This window comes from Spermophilus citellus (genome assembly GCF_964194105.1).
Source record: "Spermophilus citellus genome assembly, chromosome: 9".
In the NCBI taxonomy this organism is placed as follows: domain Eukaryota; kingdom Metazoa; phylum Chordata; class Mammalia; order Rodentia; family Sciuridae; genus Spermophilus; species Spermophilus citellus.
The window spans coordinates 4,783,488-4,799,716 of record NC_138191.1 but is presented as its reverse complement, the minus strand read 5'-3'; the positions used below and the strand labels follow the sequence as shown (position 1 = coordinate 4,799,716).

The following is a 16,229-nucleotide window of genomic DNA, read 5'->3' as shown; positions in this document are numbered from 1 at the left end:
AAACTGTAGGGGGGGGGACCTAGTGAAAGGGAGGGGCCCTGGGGCAGGCCTTTGGAGACCGTATCCTGAGGTTAACTGAGCATGGGTCAGGGATCTTTGTAAAGTGAAGAACCGAATCGATGACTTTACACTCCTCTGACTCTCCAACAGGGCACCGTCTGAAGACCAAACCTTGTCATTTGGTCCAACTGAACGTCAGTGTTCATATCTGCAAAAATGATGCTCAGGTTTATCTTGGAGGGATTTTGTAAGGGACAGATGTAAAATTAAAGCACTACACGTGAAGATAGCCTCGCAGGGTTGATTTATATATAATCAAGAAATGTGAGAACACTAATGCCTGTGTCTAGCCACGACTCTCCCCACCCGTTAGCTCACATTTATGGAGCACCTGGTGTGTGCAGAGGACCTTGGGAAGCCTGAGCCAGGTGCTGGCCCTCAGGAGGCCCTCAGGAAGCAGATGTGGGTACCAGTGGTATGTGAGTGCTCTATCTAAGGAGGGAGCATGTCATATTCACTGTCAGTGTCCTTCCAGGGTCACTGTCCTCCCAGGCCACCATCTGCACTCTGTCGTTGACCTGAGGTCACGTGAGGATGCTGCCCCTGCTTCTTGTCCTCTTTGCTCTGAGTCACCAGGCCTGGGGTAAGTTTTCTTCCCTTGTATCACAAGTACTTTTGGTGAGTGACAAATGACATCTTTACATTGGATAACAGGATTGCCCCTAAAAGCTCCTCCTTTGCTAGAGGGTGGTGTGGCTTTTCAATCTGGAGCACTGTTCTGGAATTGACAGATCCCTGTTCAAATACTTTTCCTGTCATTTGCTATAATCTTCAACAAGTTAACCAGAATCTTTGCATTTTATTTGCTTCCGTGATGGAAGAATAATATTGCTAATTTCTTAAAGTTGTTTGAGGATTAGATACAAAGTGTGAGACAGTTAGCATAATGCTCAAGTAATAAGCCTCGCTGAGCCTCAGTTTCCCAGCTGCGGAGGGAGTCGTTATTTGCCTTGCTTATCTCGTGGAGTTGTTCTAAGCCACGATTCTGATGGCATATTTGAGGGGTCTTTGTCATCACAGAGCTGGCCTGTGGGAGGTGGCCTTGGGGACAGTTGCCAGTTGTCATTGCTCCCCTGGCTTCTGGTATTGACCAGTACCAGATGAGGGAGGGGGGGGATGAGGACAAGTTGGCACTGGCTAATCCTCAGTAGGACTTGTGTTTTGAGACCAGACCCATGACCCATGTGTGTCTGTTTTAAGAAATCTGTATGGTACCCATAGGTGCCTAATGTAAGTATGAAGTGTTGACTCAAAATAATGGCCCCCACTGGATCCATCAGCAGGTATGCAGGTGGTCCAGGAAGGCAGCCCTGCTCTGATAAGGCAGCAGGAAAGACTTCGGGATGGAGGGGGATTGGAGCAGGGACGGTGGGTAAAGTCCTCCTTGGAGCTGATGTGGGAGGCAGGGGCAGGCTGAGACCAGATGTTGGTGGTTCTCCTTCGTGGCTTTCTACAAGATGTTGTAGACCTTGGGAGGCTGAGAGACCTTGGGCTGTGGGGTGGGGATGTCTGGAAGGTGCCCCTGGGCAAGCTGGTCAGGTGCTCTCTGAGGACCCACGCAGGCACCTTTGCAGGGAATGGCGCACAGTTCTCCTGGGATGACACCCTAGACAGAAGAATCTCAGAGAAGCTTCTGGATCTGTATATCAGCATCTCACAGCTCATTGGCAGGAGTCACAACCGTGAGATTGTTTGGGGGTTGCCCAGGGTTTCTCAGGACTTGACAGTCTGGGCTGGGAGTGGGTAAGGGGGGGCAGAGTTCCAAGGGGCCCACCTGTCAGTGACTTCCAGGGACTGTCCTGAGTTCACAGGTAAAGGTGGGTTCCTTGGTCTAAGGATAGGAAAAGAAGAGAAAACCCAGGAGAAGAAAGAGGAGAGAAACCCAGGTAGAAAGGACACACCCCTCACTCCCCAGCTCCCAGGGTGAGAGAAGTGCTCCTCGAGAGCTCCTGGGGCTCTTACGACGAGGAGGAGAAAGGGAACCTTCTGGGAGCAGCCCAGTCCTGTGTGGGTGTCTTGCAGCCCTGCCCCTGGACCGTTTCCATCTGGAAAGAGTCTTCTTCCTATGTGCTTGGAGCCCCTAGCTGAGGAGGCTCAGAACTCCCCTCAGAGAGGTGAACACAGGCAGAGAACAGGGTTGAGGGAAACACACCCTAACAATCCACGCTAAGGATGGAGAAGGCGGCTCAGAACCCCGGGGCTCTGTGTGGGGTGTTGGCTAGGGATGTTTGAAGGAGGGGCGATCATATGGGCCAGGGAGGAGGTGAAGCTGGGCTTGTCCTCCAGGTACGTGTGAGGGGAGACTGTCTGGGGACTAACCTGCCTCCCAGGCCGAGGGCGAGGCATCTCTGGGTGGTCGTGGAGCCCAGATGGGGCTATGGAGGTAGGGAGGGGCTGCAGGTGGTAAAGGTCCCCCCCAGGGCTCCTTTCCTTGCAGGCAGGCTGGGCTGGGTCTGCTGCACGCTATCTAGTGTCTCCCCTGCAGGCTTTCCCACCATAGTCTCCCGCAAGGAGTGGGGGGCTAGACCACTCACCTGCAGGGCTTCCCTGAGCCCACCCGTGGCCTTCCTCATCACGGAGCAGCTCACTGGGATGGAGTGCCAGGAGCGGACCATTTGCAGTGAGATGCTGCGGGGCCTACAGTTCCATTCTGTCCACACCAAAGGCTGGTGCGACATAGCGTTCAAGTAAGTGGCCAGTCAGGTCCCCAAAGCCCCTATCCAAAGATGTGTCCCATCCCCCTCCTCTCTTTCTCCCATATTCTGGGCTCCATTTATGTTTAACTTTCATAATGAATTAAAAAAAATGTTAAAAAGGAGATCAAACAAAATCCACAGCCCTCCCGAGATCACTGGGGGGGGGGGCAACTCTGAGCCATTTCCTCAGGTGGACTTTATTCTTGGGAAGTCCTGAGAAGAGGTGAGGAAGGTTGTGTGATAGTTGTAGATGCCCCCCGGGAGCTCACCAAACATCTCAGTTGGCAAAGGTCTTCACAGGTATCCCCCAGTTAGGCCCTCCCAGCTACTTGAAAGAGTGGGTGCAGGAAACAGCACCTCCTTATTTCCAGGTGAGAATGCTGAGACTAAGGGAGATTGAATTTGTTCAGAATGACACAGGAAGGGAGCATGTACCCAGGATAGCATCTAGATTGCCTGTTAGTCCAGCCCTGTCCCCTCTAATCCCCCGACAGGGAGTCCCTGTGTGGTGAATTCCTACTCATTACCTTGAAGGGCCACCCCAGGGTCACGTAGGGAGGGGTGGGCATGAGGAATGGTGGGGAGGAGGGCCCCATGTTAAAGTGAATACACACTTACACACCACTGGGTCTGTAGATAGGGCAACCTCTACAGGGATCAACACGGAGCTTCCTCAAGAGACTAGGGTGGAACCACCTCAGGACCCAGCTACCGCCCCTCAGTATTCATCCTAAAGAATTAAAGTCAGTATAATATAGCAATCCATGCACACCCATGTTTACAGGAGCACAATTCACCATCGCCAAACTATGGAGCCAGTCTAGGTGGCCATTAACAAGAAAATGTGGGAATATACACAATGCAGTTTTATTCAACCTGGAGGAAAGAAATGATATAATTTGCAGGAAAATAGATAGAACTTGAGAGCATTAAGTAAAGTAAGCCAAACTCAGAAAGTCTGTTTTCTCTTATATTGGGAGCTAAAGAGAAAAAAAAAAAAAAGAAAACAAAAGTGGAGGGCGATCTCATGAAATTAGAAGTGAGACCATTAGGGAAGGGAATGGGGGTGGGGAGAGGAAGGACTGGGGAATGAAACTGACCCACAGTGTCTCATGTGCATGCATGAATAGGTCACAATGCATCTTGCTATCATGTGTCATTATAATGCACCAACTTAACAAAAAAGAAAAATGTGAGGCTGAAAGATCTTTGCTCCGTGTATGGAGTTATCCACTCTAAGGATGATATTGAGGCCAGGCACCTTTTCTCACTCAGTACCACCACTGTGGCCATCCGTGGAGATCAGAAGGCTAGGAATAGAATCATCATATGGTTCCATTTAGCTTTATTTATCTAGAAAGCGAGAGTTGGAATGGGGTTTTGTCTTACAGAATCCCAAAGACAAACAGAAATGATGTCTGAATTATCCAACTTGGAAAGGATAATCCACACCTGCTGATTTGTTTATTTTGAAACACCAATAAGTAAGAACAGTTGGAGATCTTGGTTGTAGCCACGGCCATCCCTAGGATGGTGGGGCATCTCAGCTCACCCTCTGGGGATGCTGTTTTGACTGTGATCACCGCAGTGCCTCTCCTGTCTCCGCTTCTCGTACCTACACTGCCCTGCAATGGTCACTGCGGCTTTGCCTACTTAAACCACAGCATGTGTAAGCGATTTCAACCACTGCACCTGGAAGTCAGGTTTCTGCAGTGACCACTTAACTGTATCCACTTCTTACAGCTGACTGTAGCCCTGAGGGGCTGTTCACATTGGACTAACCTCAGGCTTCTGCAGGGGATTTGGTGGTCGTGTCGGGCTCCCACCCCGATGCTCATTGTGAGGTGGGAAGTCAGTTTGACTGAATGCAGGGTCTTTGCTTGACTTTGGGGAAGCACATGTCCCTTCAGTGTTCAGTTGGCTTCGGAAACTCAGGAGGTAGTGAAAGCTCAATATGGCAAGAGTTGTGAGAATATCGATTCTGAAGACTGGAACGAGGAGTATATATATAAAGAGGCAGAGATGAATGAACAGGGAGAATAAAAATGAACACACATTGGATTTCAAAGTGAAGTGAAAAAAAAAAGAGAACATTCTAAAAAAGTTTCTATGATAAAGAAGAGCTTAAAGGAATTTCTAAGGAGAAGCCAAAGAAAAAGGCACTTTAAAGGAACTCCTGAGGGTCAGGTCATTGTTTGAAAGAATGTTCAAGTGCTTGGTCCCGTAATTTAAAAACACGATTAATGGATTCTCAAGCCCTTGAAAATATTGAACAAAATGTCCCTGAAAGTCACACATTCAACTTCCACTTTGAAACAAATGCGTATTTTAAAGTGAGATTCCGGAAAGCACAAGTAAGCTAAGTAAAAAGTTGAAGTCTATTCCCGTGTCTCTTAGAGGTCTAACATCTGTCATTCTGTCCCCCTGACTGTTATTGTGTTATTGAAGCACAGTACTTACTTATGAGCACCTAGAATCCCATTTGCCACTGAGGATTAGTGAGGGGTTTTCTGTTACAGAGATTTCCCCTTAAACTCATTTCCTTGTTTGGCAGCTTCCTGGTTGGGGACGATGGCAGGGTGTACGAAGGTGTCGGCTGGAATGTCCAGGGTTCGCACACCCAAGGCTACAACAACGTCTCCCTGGGCATTGCCTTCTTTGGCAATAAGATAGGTAATGGCCGATCCCCGTGGTCTCTTTGCCCGAGAGTGGTCTACAGCCTCCTTCATCTCCCAGTCTCAATGCTTTCAGCCTAAATCATGCCCATCCTCTGATAATCACCCGTCTCCTGAGGTTCTTTTCTCCACTGGAGTCTGTGACCGTCCCCGTCCTGCTGAGGCCACCCTGGACATTGCTGGGGCTCACAGTGATCGCCATCAGTTCTGGGGTCTGAAGTTATCTGACACTGACGCCCCGACATGGGGTATTTCTTCTTCCAGTGTCTTCCACCTTAGATCCCTACCAGAGCTCACCGGGAAAGAAAGCCAGAGAGATGCAGTGTGTAGGACTGTAGCCAAGTGCAATCCTGCACAAAACCAAAACGGAGGAGAGCTCAGAGCAGGGGTGGAGTCGAGAGCTAATAGATAATAACTGGCACTAGTTGATAACTGAGGCCAATAATGGCATTTTTCTCAGGGATTTCCAGTGAGAACTGTGAGTTCATGTATGTAGAGAGCTTGCCACATACTTGATCATGGCAACTACATAGGAAATATGTCACCTTTTCCCCATGCTGGGCCATCACCGTGGGTCAGTGGGCCTTTTTTGCATTTATCTTTGACCTCCTTCTGGCCCTGCCACCCACAGATGGAGCAGATAAATAAAGCCTCAGTTGGCATTTGGAAGAGTGTGTCTGAATAGCTCTGACCCTCTGTCCCAGCTATTGGACCAGTTTCCTCTCTGACCATCCACCCGTCACTCGGCTCAGGTGGTCATCTTATCTTCCCCAGTCCAGGTTGGACTACTGACCGTGCTGTGTTCCCTGTCATCCATTTCTAGGCAGCAGACCCAGCCCTGCTGCCTTATCAGCTGCAGAGGGCCTGATCTTCTATGCCATCCAGAAGGGTCACCTCTCACCCAGGTACATTCAGCCACTTCTCTTGAAAGAAGAGACCTGCCTGGCCCCTCAGCACCCAGGGGTGTCCAGTAAAGGTAAGACCCTCACCCTGCCTCAGACTGCTCCGCTTCACCACCCAAACACACTTGGGAGGGCTCTTTCCTGCTGAGATCTCCTGGGCTTCCTGGATCCAGAACGTCTCACACCTATCACAATGTCAACACCTGCAAAATTCTGAGAAGGCACTGTTTGAGCCAGAGTTGTGCCACTGTGGCCAAAATACCCAGCAAACCCTCTTCGGAGGCGAAAGGTTTATTTTGGGATCATGGTTTCAGAGGTTTGGTTCAAGTTCAGCCAACTCCATTGCTCTGAGACTGAGGTGAGCATCGTGGTGGAAGGCAGAGTGCAGGAAAGCTGCTCACTCATGGTAGCTGTGAAGCAGGGGATGGGGAGAAGGGGCCACAGCAAAAGACGACCCCTTCCAGGGCATGTCCTCAGGGACCCAGCTCCGCCAGGAACACCTCACCTGCCTACACTAACTGCCTGGTTCCTCCATTCCAACCAGGATGGGCTGATTAGGTTGCTGCTCTCATAGTCTACCTGGAATACCTCCAATATTCCTGTGTTAACACTGGAGTTTTGGGGGACACCTCATATCCAAACCATAACAGGCACTTTCCTGGACTCTTCTCTATCCCATTAAAATAATATTGCCATGACTTATTTATAACAGGTACCATCTTCAAAAATGATAACTCCTTAACATTTGTAGTTTTCAAATAGATTTTTGAATAATTTCCATATACATGTGATCAGTTAAAAAATGAGCTGATTTCTGCTTATCAGTCTTGTTACATAATATACATGTATTTGTAACGCGTACATAAACATGCAGGTTTACTTTGTTATTTAAAGAAGATGGCCATTCCTCTGTTTGACTGACAGTGTTCCCTTTTACTTATGCAGTTTTTCTGTAGTCATCAGAACCCTGTCCCTTGGCTTCAGCAACCTGACCCAGACAATCCATTCCTGAACTTTCCAAACTCCTAGAGTCAAGTTCATGTTAGGATGTGCCCATGGGTGCTAGATACTGGGGTGAGACTGGGGTATAGATCCCCCTGTGGTTGTGAGGTTGTTCACAAAGGAGCAAAGGCAAATCCCCACTTTCTTGATTTTCCGTCTCACTTCAGCTTGCCCCGACATCACCCCACGGTCTGCTTGGGAGGCCAGAGAGACACACTGCCCTCAAATGAGCCTCCCAGCCAAATACGTCATCATCATCCACACGGCTGGGACCAGCTGCAGTGTGTCCGTGGACTGCCTGAGCAGCGTCAGAGACATACAGTCCTTCCACATGGACAAGCTAGACTTTTGTGACATCGGCTATCAGTAAGTGGGACCAACGGAAACATGACCCCTTGCTTCTTCAGGGCTGTGGAAAGGAGGCCTGGGGAAGGAGCTGGCTCTGCCTGAGCCCTGCCTTTGTGGCAGGACTTCACTTAAGGCATTGCATTTTGAGTTGCAAGACTCTAGACTGAGAGTCATTAGAGCCTTGGTAGGGCTACTTTTATCTCGTGCACACATTATCCAAGAGTGGTTGGGGAGACCCTGAAAAGAAGGCTCTGGAAGCAGTAGAGATAAAGCAAACTGTGAGGCCCCCAGGGAAGGCCATTGAGGGGGTGTGCACTTTCTCTGCAGCCCCTTCTGGTCAGCCAGAGGCAAAGGCCCTGCTCTCCCACCACCTTGGTCTGGCCCAAGCCCACACTGACTCTCTGCAGTATTAGAAGGCTGCTGTGCTCTGCTGTTCGCTCTGTTTATAGATATGGAAATTTTTAACCTCTGTGGGTCGTTTTTGTCTCATCTCTACAGTCCGGACAATGATACGTTTTCTGTTTGAAGACAGGGAATGAGATTAAAATGTGCTCCTTTGATTCCCTTTATGCCAACTGTAAGATGAAGAAACCTGTTAAACTAATAGAATAGCAGAAGCTACTTGGGAGGTGCCTTGGAATTTCATAGAGTGGATTTAGGGTTAGCGTATGAGAAATTTCATTTGTAACTTAATCTCAGCATTTTTTTTTTTAATACCGGGGATTGATCCCAGAGGTGCTTAACCACTGAGTTACATCCCCAGCCCTCTTTATTTTTTTTATTTTAAGACAGGGTCTCACTAAGTTGTTCAAGGGCCTTGCTAAATTGCTGAGGCTGGTCTTGAACTTCTGACTCTCCTGCCTCAGCCTTCCTAGTTGCTGGTATTATAGGCGGGTGCCACCATACCCAAGACAGGTGGCTTTTATAGACAATGATTGAAACCATGGAAGCTGATGGTTCAGGGTGAATTCATTGAATGAAAAGAGAGAAAGGGCTAGACCAGGGTCCCAAGGAAGCAGTCCAGGGTCCTAAAGATCACAACTCTTGGTGAAGGGAAGGTGGGGTGGCAGAGAGACCCAGGGGAGCCGCGGAGTGGGGGGGATCAGGATGGTGTGGGCTGGGGAAGCCTGGGGAAGAGAATATTTCAAGATCATGGCCAGCGGGGCCAATGTTTCCCAGAGGTAAGTGTCCTCTGTATTTAGTGCCAAGGAGGTCACTAGTCATCTTAAGAATCAGATTTAGTGAAGTGGTGAGGACAAAGGCACATGGAGGTGGGTGGTGTCTTTGTTTGGGGCCTCTGTGCACACTGGCACTCGAGAGACAGTCAGTCAATACGTGACGATGGATGAGAGAGTGAATGAATGGTGGAAGGAACGAATGCAACAAACTCTGCTCCCCGGGGGTGACTGTCTTCATTTCCTTTGCCCAATTCTAGCTTCCTGGTGGGCCAGGATGGTGCCGTGTATGAAGGCGTTGGCTGGAACGTCCAAGGCTCCCACACCTATGGATACAACGACATTGCTCTAGGAATTGCCTTCATAGGCAACTTCGTAGGTAAGGGAGGAAGATGGGCAGAGGGGTTCTGGGAGATGAAGTCCCCTTCGGAATACTCAGGAATACCCTGGGGGCACAGGTGGCAGCCTGGCGCTTTCTAAAGTGGTGGAGCCAGTGGAATATTTTAAAGTGGACTTGGTCCAGAATGCATGCCATCAGGAGCCCCTCCCAGACAAAACACTATCCCCAATTCGCCCCTCCCCACCCCCAGCCCCACTTCACTTCATGCCCGTGTTCAAGCAAGCGTGGGGCAAGGTAGGAGAAACATCTTTTGCAAACTTAGGGGCTGTTATGGCTCAGCTGGCAAATGTGTCCTCTTCCTTGGTAACCATGGCAACAGTGTTGACTAGGGCACAGTCCAATCCGGTCCTGGATCTGCTCTGTTCTTGCTAAGAAGTGGTGTGTCACGCTGGAGCTGTACTCCAGGGCGCCTTTCGACTTACTGGAAGAAACTTTTGCCATGGGGAATGGGGAGCACAGAGCCTTGTCCTCTTTCTGTGTCTGATTGCTACAGTTCCTGTGAATTTGTGGGTCAGGGAGATGGTGGGATTTAGTGGGGACTGACGAGGGGAGACTGGAATCTAGCTGCTTGTCCCTGCCCTGAACCAGCACCTTGATACTCTAATGATTGACGGAGTAAATGTTTTGCAGAAAAACCTCCGAATGCGGCCTCCCTGGACACAGCCCAGGACCTGATCCAGTGTGCCGTGGTCAAGGGGTACCTGGACCCCAACTACCTGCTGGTGGGCCACAGTGATGTGGCTAACCTTCTGTCCCCTGGGCAGGCTTTGTACAACATCATCAAGACGTGGCCTCACTTCAAACACTGAGGGGGGCCCCCGCTCCTGAGGCTGCTCTCCCCGGCTGCACCTCACTGTCGGCACCTCCGCCCCAGGGTTACCATCTGTGTCCCCTCTCCTACAAGCCCCACCTTTCTCAGGCTGAGGTGACCGTGTCCTCATGCCAATGCTCCCCAGCATCCTCCAGGCTATCAGCTGGGTACCCACAGCCCTCTGAGTCTCAGCCCAGTCCTCTCCCCTGGGCACCACGTGCTGGGCCGGGTGAGATGGTTGCCTGGTTCCCGTCAGACTTCTCCTTCTTTTGTACGGGTCCCTCTGCCTGGTGTGCCTTGCCCTGTGGCCTTCCTGGAAGTCCCCCCGCTCTCATCCGTCACCCGGGCCCGGCTGCCCACTTCTCCTCTCTGCTCACACAGCAACTTGTGCAGGTTTGGATGCAGACTTTATTTCATGACTATATTTTTATAGTGATGTCTGATTCTTTTCTTCTGGGTCTGAGTTTCTTAGGGGAGAAGCTGAGTTCTGCTGACCCCTGTGTCCTCTGTTCCCGAGCAGTGTCTGTTTAATAGGAGTTTTAGATGTTTGCTGAAGAGATGGTGAGTAGGCCAGTGACCCTAGCTCCTGCTCACCTGGCCAGTTTCCCCCCTCAGCCCTCTCTGGGGAGCCCTCCTGCACATGCCCTGTCCCATCAACACTCTCTCTGTCCTGTTCCCTCCCACTCTGGTGGCTTGTCTGAAATGGGTGCTATGTCTCTAGGGTCCTAGGTCCCTGTCCCCCTAGAGAACCCTGAGGATGGACTAGGTGCTCCTCCAGGGTCAGTACAGGCTGCCCAGTGCCTGTCCATGCCTGGTTGGACCCTGCTAGGTGCCTGGCTGGCCAAGGACCAGGAGCCATGGTGCTCTGCACCCCTCCCTGCCCGGGCTCCTCCTGCCTGCAGGGAAGAGCCAGACAACCCACTGCTTCCGTGGAAGCACACAAGAGCTTGCTTCACTGGGCCTGATCCAAAAACCGGGGAAGAGGGGAGGAGGAAGAAGGGGTGGAGTAAGGGGAAGAAGCCAGAAATGTGCCCCCCCCCACCTTCCTGTGGCATTTACACTGTGTTTTGCTTTTAGAGGGTTTTCACATCTTTGCCAGGGGCATGTTTTAACAGCCTACATCTCCACAGCTCTGTGCTTCTGAAAGACTCCCCCAGTCTCACCGGATTATCTCTGTCCATTAGTTATTTCTCCTCAGGCACCGGGGTGGGTCACCAGGGGAAGGAATAGTTTGTCTAGAGCGTCGCCAAGGACACTCTCACTCCTGATTTGCATGAGCAGAGAAGTCTCTTTGTCTGCCCAGGGCTTCCTGTGGGTGTGGGGCTGGGTGCAGACTTTCCTGGGGAGCCCTACCCCCCAAGGGTGAGTTAAAGCCTCCTCCTGCAGGAAGCAGCCAGGGGTAAGACTGAGCTCCTGAGAAATGGTCTCATGAAAGAGCTGTTTGCTGTGGTCTCAAAGTGTTTCTCAAAGCTCATGTGTTGGAAATTAAGTCCCTCATTGGTGACAAGTGTTGAGAGATGGAACTTCAACAAGGTGATTAATGCATTGACCTTATTACGAGCTGGGTTTGTTATAAAAGTAGACTCAGCTCTCTCTCAGAGTGTGCACGCGCATGCTCCCTGGCTCTTCTACATTCTGCCACGGAATGATGCAGCAAAAAGGCCTCCTCAAACGTGGGCCTCTGGACTTTGGACTTTCCAGCCTCCAGACTGTAAAAAATAAATGTCTTTTTAAAAAATACAAACGATACAGTCTCAGTCATTCTCTTCTAGCAGTATAAAACAGATGAAGGCACTTTCAATTTCTGGGCCTTCCTTACAATCCTCCAAAGTAGATTTAAACCCTATTTCCAGGCCTCCGGGGCTTGTTGGCCTATCCCCACAGACTCTGCCCCGGGCGGTTCTGGAGAGGGATTTGTAGACTCCCCCGTCTCTGTCAGCATCCACGGAGGCCTCCTCCAAACCGCAGTGTTAAATGAGATTGATCAAATTATGTTATGTGTGAGCAGAAAGATGGTATAATGAATCCCACCATTAAGTATAACTGTAAGGCACCAATAAAAAAAATTAGAAATACTCCACAGTATTGCATGGTCTGGATTATTCCTTTCTCTAATTATCTACTTTTATTGATCTTAAATATACAATCTGAGTAAAATCAGAGCCCTCAGCTGGCAGAAGTTTTCTCAAGGCAGATTCTGAGGTAGCCTGTTGTGTGCAGTTAGCGTCTTTGTGACATATATATTGGTATCTGGGGTTGAACCATATCCCTGATCCACATCCCCAGCCCTTTTAATATTTTAATTAGAGACAGGTCTCTCCAAGTTGCATGAGGCTTTGCTAAGTTGCTAAGTTGCTGAGGCTGGCGTTGAATTTGTGATCCTCCTGCCTCAGCCTCCTGAGCTGCTGGGATGACAGAATGACAGGTGTCCCCTCTGGGCTCTTTTACAGAGAACTTCTTCCTCTCTCCCCCTCTAATCACTTAAAGTGGGGATTATACTAACAGCCTCCTCAAGTGATGGCTGTGATGTTTAAATCTCTGGGTTTTACGAATTATCTATCCCATGGAGGGATCTTAGAACTATACCCAGCATACAATCACGGTTCCATTAAAATTAGTTGAGGACCATGATGATTGTCACCAGTAGAGTGATTGTCACCATTATAGACTGTGCTGTCAGTGGGTCCTGTTTGACTCTGGCAGGAAGGATGTGCTTTTGTGAGCACTGACCTCAGCCACCTGGGGGAGTTTGTGCAGCCTGAGCCCACACCTGGTGACAGCCGGGAGGGGCCTGGCACACAAGCAGGCCCTCAGATCTGAAGAAGCCAGGTGGGGAACGGGAGGTCATACCTCCTTCCCAGCCCCCTGGATGTCAAGTTGGGAGGGACTCCAGAGCTCACCCACTCAGCTGTTTTCCATAATTTCAAGCTGGGTGGAGGGAAACTCTCCAAAAATTTCTCTGGTTTCAGAATTGTGAATACTATGTTGATCAAAGCCCCCTATTTAATTGAAGATTGAACCCAGAGCGGGAAGATGATCTGTTCAAGTTGGTAAAGGAAGGGGCACTCGGGTTCCGAGCTAAGGCACGGTTCCTGCCACCCTCTGACAGACATCATGTTATGCCTCCTCTTTCCGACAGAGTCAACGGGGCTTCTGAGATCGAATTCCCATCTACTCTTTCCCCTAGAACTGGTGGGATTACTCTGAGCCTCATCCTTTGGGCTTCCCATCCTGATGCTTTCTCTCCTGCCACCCCACCCCACATTTTGACGTCTCCAATTCCACCTGCTTTTTAAAGTGCTTTCTGAAGGCTAGCTCTTCCAGAAGGCTCCTTGCTTCGCCATATCAGAAATGACATCTCCTTCCCCAAGTGCCCAGGGCTTCTCTAGACTTACCCCTGACCCCTCACTTGCCTCTTCTTGAGCCTGGCCTCCCTGGGGCCTGTGCCATCTTCAGGGCCTCCTGCAGGGCCAGGCACATTACTGGGGCCACCTGAGTGTCTGGAATGAAAGGCAGGGTGAGGTCCCCAGGGGCGGGCGGCAGCTTGTCTTTCAACTGGTCTTGGATGCTTGCCGCAGAGTGGAAAATTCCTGTCTTCTTGCTGCACGGACCCAGCCCACTGCCCTGACTGGTTACATTTCTCACCGGCTAATTCCTTCTCAATTCCAGGCCATGACTCATCCCCACCCTCGGGTGACTTCCCCACCAGTGTGAGACATGAGGGAAGACATGTTCTCCAGCACCAATATGCCCCCCACCTGGGGCTTCTGTGACTTTCTCACTGTGGTGACCACAGCCCCGCTGTCCTGTGCTGTCTCCCTCCCAGTGGCCCACTCAGGAAGATTCTTCCTGGGGTTCTGGCTCATACCCGGCCCACGCTTCCTGGGCTCTTCCTCTTTGTCTATTTCTATATCCTTCTGTTCTGCTCTGTTCCGCCTTTGTCTTTTCTCTAGAATATGCTAGTGTGAAAAAAATAGTGGGAGAGGGGTGGCGGTGCTAACCAAGCCTCAGTCCTGTGGAAGAACCTCAAAATCACCTCTTCAAGAATTAAAGTCCCGGGCTGGGGATGTGGCTCAGCGGTAGTGCGCTCGCCTGGCATGCGTGTGGCCCGGGTTCGATCCTCAGCACCACATACCAACAAAGATGTTGTGTCCGCCAAAAACTAGAAAAATAAATAAATAAATATTAAAAAAAAAAAGAATTAAAGTCCCGTTCACACAAAAACTTGTATGTAGCAGCTTCAGTCATGATGATAAAAGAGCAGAGCCGACTCGGGCATCCATCCACGATGTGTGGATAAACATCTAGACAGTGGGCATCATTCAGCCACAGAAAGGAGCGGAGTTTTGACACAAGCTACACGCGGATGACCCTTGAAAACACTACGCTAAGTGAAAGCAGACAGTCGCAAAAGGCCACACATCCATGATCCCATTTGTATGGAATGCACAGAACAGAGAAAGTCACTGAGAGTTATTCTACAGGGGCTGGGGGTGGGCAGGGAGGGAGAAATGGGAGCGACTGCTAATGGATTTGGAGGGGGATGAGGCAAACATTCTGATATGAGGTAGTGGAGTTCAACACACAATGCGTGAGTATACAAAACCAGTGAACTACATATTGTATCAAAAAGGTAGGCTTTGTGATAGTCATTTCATCTCAATAAAGTTATTATTAAAAAAAAATCACCTCTTCACCCTGCCCGAGGGCCACGGGGTGCCAGGAGTGGGAGGAGATGGGCAAGAGGCCAGGAGCAGGGTGGTTCTGGGGAAGGTGCACATTTTCCAAAAGTTTAGAGACAGAGCAGGATTACATGAGTTTCTGGCCCAGCAGGTTCTGCAGGCAGGGGGTGGAGGGAAGGGCCCTAATTAGAGGGAGCTCTGAGAGGGTGGAAGGTGTTATTAGGTGGAAGGCGGTGGGCAGGGGTGGGACTCCTGGGAGGGATGGCAGTGACCTTTAGGGAAGTTCCCACAGTGGGCTGGGGTAAGGAGTGCCTCCCCATGGGCAGGGAGCTGGGGATTCTCCCCCAGGGAGACTGGTGCGCTCAGTGGCTGGTAGTCACAAGAGTGAGGCGGCTGTCCTCCCAGGAGGGGCCGAAGGAATCCCCCCGCCCCCCAGGGCTCAGATCACACCCACTGCTTTTACTAAAGGTCCAGCTCCTAAAGTCCTCAAATATGATTCTCCTATTATGTTCTTCTTTGGCGCTCTGTTCATTTATAATACTTATTTATATATGTTTTCTCTCTCTGTCTCTGTGTGTGTGTGTGTGTGGGCACACGCGCGCGCGCACACACACACACACACACACACACACTTTATTTGACTTTCCTACTAGACTTTAGGCTCAGTGAGCCCTTGTTTGTCACCCCGATGCTCTTGTTTGATCCTGGTGCTCAGTAGAAGCTCAGCCAATATTTCAGACAGACCGAATCCCAAGGTCTGGGGAGCAGATGCGGAGCAGGCAGCAAGTGCAGTTGGTCTGCACTCAGCTCCCCTTGGGTGGTGGCGGGGAAGGATCCAGCTTAGGAAGATGGAGGGATCAGCAGGAACTGAGCTGGGATCAGCAGGTGGCAGCAGACCCACAGAGCAGAGTCCCTACTGGGGGACTGGAAGGGCTGAGTGCCTAATGGCATCTGATTGTCCTTTCTGCATGCAGATTCTGCGAGGCACATACCATACACGATATCATTTAATCCTCAAAATGGCTTTGCAGGAATTAGCATCTCTTTTTGAAAGCTGAGGAATCCTGTTGGAATCAGAGGGATTCAGTTAATTCAGCCACACAGGAAGAGCAAGCCTTGGTGCTGTCCACACCGGATGTCCTGGGGGGGGGCTCACACGCCTTTCACAGTTGATGACCGGAAATGGACGCCTGGAGTTCACTAGAGGAACTCTAGTTTCTTGGTCCAACAATATTCTTCAATTAATAGGGCAACACACGTAAAAATCCCATGGAATTGTGTAGTTCTGAGTCATCCTCTGGTCACACCACCTGCCCCCACTTCATCATAACTGCCATTAACCCCCTCTTACCCATCATGCCTTGCTGGGCCTGTTTTTCAACCTAGCTGCAGGACTCCGGTTTGTCTTGATTTAGAGTCACAGTAGTCTTTCCCCATAATTCAAATCTTTTGAAACCCTCTTAAATCTCAATTTTGTC

The 16,229-nt window shown here is 50.2% G+C and overlaps 1 protein-coding gene across 1 annotated transcript; it reads left to right on the top strand.

Moving 5' to 3' along the window:
- Nucleotides 1–594: 594 nt before the first annotated feature.
- On the top strand, nt 595–10,634 carry LOC308656851 (peptidoglycan recognition protein 3-like; the record flags this gene model as incomplete). The annotated part of the gene is made up of 8 exons (XM_081308204.1): nt 595–643; nt 1,635–1,742; nt 2,546–2,747; nt 5,311–5,429; nt 6,255–6,407; nt 7,503–7,701; nt 9,119–9,237; nt 9,889–10,634. The coding sequence occupies 8 exons, from the start codon at nt 595–597 to the stop codon at nt 10,065–10,067; spliced, it is 1,128 nt and encodes a 375-aa protein (XP_081164330.1). The 3' UTR covers nt 10,068–10,634.
- Nucleotides 10,635–16,229: the final 5,595 nt, after the last annotated feature.